Here is a 6,000-nt window from a genome sequence, read left to right as displayed (position 1 = left end):
CATCGAGTGCTAAAAGAACTCTAGGGGAGTACGATCTTGTCCTGGTGATTTGTTACTCTTTAGTTTGTCAATCTGATCTATTGCATCTTCCATTTTCACAGAGATTTGCTTTAATTGCTCGGAATTATCACCAAAGAATGTTTCTGGCCTGGGGATCCTCCCATCAGCCTCCTCAGTAAAGAATTCATTCAGTTTTTCTGACATTGCCTTGTCCAGCCTGAACATCCCTTTTAGCTCTTGGTCATCTGCTAGCCCAACAAGGAGCTCCCACTTTTTGGGTGCCTTCAGAATTTGGGTCCCTCGGCCCATACATCTGTTGCCTATGCCTAAATCATTCCCTGGTCCCAACTGACCCTCCCCAGCATTTGGCTTCAAATATACCTGAAAAAGAGTTTGGTACTTTTGGACAAACCTAAAATAAATTTATAATCCCACCCTCCAGAAAGGAACTGTTTTTTTCAGTAAAACATGGTGTAATAGTTTCCATAAATTATACTATTTTAAATCTTTAATTAGTGTCTCCATTGTGCCTTTGAACATGAAAACCCAAGATTCCCCTCCAATAGAGGACTGGAAAAGAAAAACACATCTGTGAGACTTGCCTCTCTGAAGGCACAGGAGACACCCAACTGTTTACACCTACTAGCCCATGGCCACCTCCACGGAGCATATGCTCTCTGTGAGGTGGCCATGGGCAAGAGACCTGATGCACTGCCACCTATGACCTGCAGGCTGCCTTGAGGATCTTAAGCAACTCTCAGCTAGTGCTTCATGAGGTCATTGAGTGGCCAGTTCACAAAATGTTCTTTGCCCATTCTGTATCTAAAGGAAAAAGCACTTGCTCAGTCAGGCCCTTTCTTATGTAATGCTCCTCTAGCAGTTTACTGCTTCAGTTACATTTGTAATTCTTTAACTAGCTTGCAGGACATTCCCTGGCAATGTTGGAGCCATGCTTGGAAGCATTGACATCAAGATCTCTGACAAGCGATTGGTTGGTGATCTAGACAAATGGCAATATTTTTTTTAGCTATAAGATGGACTACTGGCACCTGTCACAAGCCATGTTCCAGGTAGAATTCCAGAGATTGCTTACTTTCTATAACAAGCATCCAAGTCTTGGTTCTAATTTATATAGTTCAAAGTGGTCAACAGTGATTGTACTCCCTTAGCTCAGCCCAACAGCAGTCCACCTGTCCTTATGGTAACAGCCTGTGCATTTATATCTTGAGTGGCCAGAATAAATCATATTGGACTCCATGTGCAGCATGAATTACAGGCATATTTGAACAGACCCCAGTTTTCAGTCATGCCTATGTAACTTAGGAGTAGGGCTTGAATCTCATCCAGTATGAAATCCTGTGTTTCAACAAGTAAACAGTGAGTGAGCTCCAAAAAATACATTAATTGAAATCTTTTCTGTCACCCTGTGATCTAGCTACAGTGGTCCACTCTACAGTTATTTATAAATTAGATCAATGGAACACAATGTTGGTGGTGATTTCAAAGAAGCTATCTGTGAATACAGTAAATTTAAAATGCAGCAGCAAAGATTAGTATAGCACAAACCTGTTAACTATCATTTTACACCATTGGAATTTCGTTGGCTTTCATATTAAATTTAAAATTCTCATGCTAGCTTTAAAATTGCCACATGACATGGGACCTAGTTATTTGAAACAAACAGCAAGTGTAGAGTAACTCGTTGGATCCAAATTTATAACAATTCAAATGGCAACTCCACTGTCAAGTTTTATCATATAGTTCCGATCACAGGTAGGGGTCCCCCTACCTGTGGGGGAACTATACTATACTATAGTTCCGATCACAGGTAGGGGACCCCTACCTGTGATCGGAACTATATGATAAAACTTGACAGTGGAGTTGCCATTTGAATTGTTATAAATTGAATAAATTTGGATCCAACGAGTTACTCTGCACTTGCTATTTGTTTGGGATTTCTGATTGAAAGTGCAGTTCCAGCCCGAGTGGTGTTTGGATTTCACCTAGTTATTTGACCAACATGCTGCAAAATTACATCCCTCGCTGATGCTGAGGCCATCCCAAAAACAGCTGCAACATATTCCTGGGAATTCACCAATAAGAGAAGTCTCCTTTCTAACCACTCCCCATTTTTTTTAGTAATCCACCAAATGAGAATCATACATAAAATGTTAAATTTCAGAAAAAGGTTAAAACTAGGTTATGCTATGTTGCATTTAAATAGAAACGTAGTGTATATGTTTGTTTACCGATGTTGAGGAATTAGGGTGACAAGAGGGAGGTTGTGCTGAGGGGATGTTGGCCTGCTGGGGGAGCATGCTTGGGTTTGAAGCGGCCATTGTTTTTTTTTTTTTTTTTAATGGAATAGCTACTTATTGTATGTGGTGGTTGGCTCAAAGGGCTTAAATCATCACAATTACAGTTATAGAGAAGGTTGCTTACATTTTAAGCTGAAGCTTTTATGAACCTTTGTGCACAATCATTTTTTTTAATGTATGTGTATTGTGCTAATTTCCTATTACACGTAAATCTCGTTTAGAGTGGAGCGATTCATAAATGAATGATAAAATAAAATATTTATGATGCTATGAAGACTATGCAGAGAGCTTCTTAACAAATATGAAAAAGGTAATACATCCTAAAAAGTTGGACAGCACAAACAAATGACCAAATAGATTTATAGTTTCCCTATAAAATTGGCTCTAACACTATATAGTAATCAATAAACAAATACACCCCCCACTTTTCTTACAGAAAAATAATTATTTTTAGGATTTTCAAATTTTTTAACCTTCTAATATTTATAGGAAAATTGGTTCTTACCTGCTAATTTTCGTTCCTGTAATACCACAGATCAGTCCAGACCAGTGGGTTGTGCATTCCTACCAACAGATGGAGTCAGAACAAAAACTTTGGGTACTGCTACATAGAGAGAGTGCCACCTGCAGTCCCTCAGTATTGGCCTGTACCCAAGCAACTAACCTTACTAAAGGATGAAGGGGGTTGGAACCCAAAACACAACAGCCAACCCCTTGCCCATAACGGAGCAAACAAAAAGCCACTAGACCACCTCGGAACCTGCTCCTTCAAGAGTACCTGCAATAGAACAAAATTCTGTCTTCAGGAAAATATCACCTCTCAAGGCAGTCTTTCGGAATCTGAAATAGGGGTGGGCTTCTGGACTGATCTGTGGTATTACAGGAACGAAAATTAGCAGGTAAGAACCAATTTTCCTTTCCTGAACATACCCAGATAAGTACAGCCAGTGGGATATACCCAAGCCACCCTACAGTGGGCGGGAACTTGAAAGACCTACGCGCAGAACACTCTCACCGAAGGACGATTCATCTTGCACCCTAACATCCAAACATTTATGCTTGGTGAAAGTGTGAAGGAGAGGGCCAAACTGCTGCTCTGCAGATCTCCTGTGGCGACAGAAGCTGACACTCAGCCCAGGAAGTAGCCTGGGTCCTAGTGGAATGAGTTCTCAGACCCATGGGGATCAGATGCCCACGGGCAACATAGGCCAAGGAGATAGCCTCCTTAATCCAGTACCAAATCGTTGCCTGTCCCCCCTTCTTAGGACCACCGAACAAGACAAACAGATGGTCTGACCACCGGAAGTCATCGATAACCTCTAAATAGCACGACACATCCAAAAGATGAAGCTCCTTCTCCTGAGGGGAATCCCTGGACCACTGTGGAAATCCTGGCAGATCCACTGCCTGATTGACATGAAAGGCAGACACCACCTTGGGAACAAAGGAAGGAACTGTGCGCAGCGAAACTATCATCGTAAATCTTAAGGAAGGGATCCTCACACAACAAAGCCTGCAACTCTGAAATCCGTTGTGCCGAACAAATGGCTACCAGGAAAACGGTCTTCAAGGTCAAATCCTTAATCGGAGCCCTGTGTAAAGGCTCAAAGGGGGCTCCGCAAAGCACATGAAGCACTAGGTTCAAGCTCCAATCCGGACATAAGGGGCAGACGAGAGGACGTAAATGCTTGACTCCCTTGAGGAACCGTGAAATATCTGGGTGAACCGCCAGTGACAAACTGTGAAACCTGCCCCATAAGGCACCTAAGGCCTCTACCTGGACTCGAAGGGAATTGAAAGCCAAACCCTTAGCCAACCCCTGTTGAAGGAAATCCAACACCTGGGGAATCTCTGTTGATAAAGGATCCAAGGAGTGCTGGAGGCCCCATGCCTCAAAACAGCTTCCAGACCCTAACATAGGCCATAGAAGTAGACTGTCGAAGTGCCCGAAGAAGAGTGGAAATGACCTGCTCTGAATAACCCCTCAATCTCACTCCCCCGGATCGATCTGTTGGCTGCTGAGGAAATCCGCCTGAACATTTTCCACCCCTGCGACACGGCGATTCCTTTGAGATGGCGATCTGCTGGAGTCAGAGAAATACTGAGGGACTGCAGGTGGCACTCTCTGTTATGTAGCAGTGTCCAAAGTCTTTGTTCTCCGATTCCATCTACTGGTAGGAATGCACAACCCACTGGTCTGGACTGATCTTCATATGTTCAGGAATTACATATTGAACAATGCAAAAAACAAACAGCTTAACAGAAGCACTGGTTAAGTGGATACATATATAAAAGGGGTTCTTTCCAGTGATGGCAGCTTTAAGTGGCTCCACACACACCTCTAAAAATTGTCAGTTTGACATCTTTTGGGTGCACTGTATGAGGTTTTTACCCCCTTTTCTACCATTGCTCTAGATACAGCTTGGGCTAGATGATAGGCTTCTGTTAAGCTATTTGGTTTTTTGCAATGTGCAATATGTAAAGAAATATCAGAAGATAAAAAAATTGAAAATCCTTAAATTAATGTTTCTATTTAGAAAAGCAGGGGGGGGGTGGATTTGTTTGTTGATTACAGTGTGTTTAGGATCAGTTCTTTTATGCGATATATCCAATACTGCACAACTAGAGACAAATGTTCCCCCCCTCCCCCCCAAAAGTATGAATTAGAGAGGACAGGCTCTGCATTCCTGTGCTCCAGTCCCGGTGGCGACAGGCTCTGCATCTCTGGATCAGTCTCACAACCCCTCCTCTGCTGGTGGTGAAAGGTTCTGTATGTCCTCCTGGCAAGGCTCGACTTATTTATAAGAATCCCAGTGAAAGTGGTTTCTGCTGTCACTGCTCCGCGCAGAGAGGAAGAACATGCTGTTTACTTCACTGATGGGGATGTCCTGCAGTGCAGGAAGCATTTCTTCTGAAGAGGGTTTGCACTGCTGTGTTTTTGCATAACTGTCTGCAGAACACAATGGGGGAAAAAAAAAAAAAAAAGTGTTTTACTACAGCATGTATTCATAATTGCTGCCATCTCAGTCCTCACGTCCGCTTCAATCCAAGAAACATGGAGAGTGCGATAGCTAAATGCAGCTAAGTGAGGTAGCACTGCTTAATATTACAATTCAACAAAAGCAATCTTTCCATCTCAATTGTTTTGTAACTTAAAGCAGCAATACTAGCAACAAGATATGAGCAACCAAATCAGTGTCCGAGCTGATGCCTGGGCAGTCGCAGAGCACAGTGGTAAGGCCAGGAGGAGATAAATCCCAGTCATCGTGCAACAGACACCTGGAGGCCAGATTTAGGGCTCATGATTGTAAGGGTCCTAGTGCACAGCCCTGGCTAAGGACTATCTGTGGGAGGAGTGGACTAAAGGAAGTTGGGAGTGAATATAAAAGAAGGGAAGCATCTCTGGTTAGTTGCAATGAAGACTCATGGTTCCGACTGAATGGGTCACCAAAAGGAACAGAAGGAAACTGCTAGACCAACACACACACAAAAAACTGAGAGGGAAAAGGCCATACAGAAAGGGCAGACTTTTTATCTCTACAAAAGTTCAAAAATGGAGAAATGCAATATGTGTCTAGTAATACTACAGAAATAAACAGCAAAACCAACCAGGGAAACAAAGTCAAAAAACAGATGGCTAATGTGAGTAATCAACAGAATTCTGCTGCTGACAAAAGGCTTC

General features: G+C 42.7%; 1 protein-coding gene across 2 annotated transcripts in view; it reads right to left on the bottom strand.

The window, feature by feature from the left end:
* Positions 1-2,215: 2,215 nt before the first annotated feature.
* The window catches only part of PIGP (phosphatidylinositol glycan anchor biosynthesis class P), a 39,303-nt gene continuing 35,518 nt past the window's right edge, over positions 2,216-6,000 (bottom strand). For both annotated transcript variants that reach the window (XM_029603460.1, XM_029603459.1), the window contains exon 5: positions 2,216-5,268. In XM_029603460.1, coding sequence (XP_029459320.1) covers positions 5,114-5,268 — 155 coding nt within the window. In that variant the 3' untranslated portion in view covers positions 2,216-5,113. The remainder of the gene's footprint in view (positions 5,269-6,000) is intronic.

Source organism: Rhinatrema bivittatum, chromosome 5 (assembly GCF_901001135.1).
Source record: "Rhinatrema bivittatum chromosome 5, aRhiBiv1.1, whole genome shotgun sequence".
NCBI lineage: Eukaryota > Metazoa > Chordata > Amphibia > Gymnophiona > Rhinatrematidae > Rhinatrema > Rhinatrema bivittatum.
The sequence above is the reverse complement of the archived record's forward strand: the minus strand, read 5'-3'. Positions and strand labels throughout refer to the sequence as shown.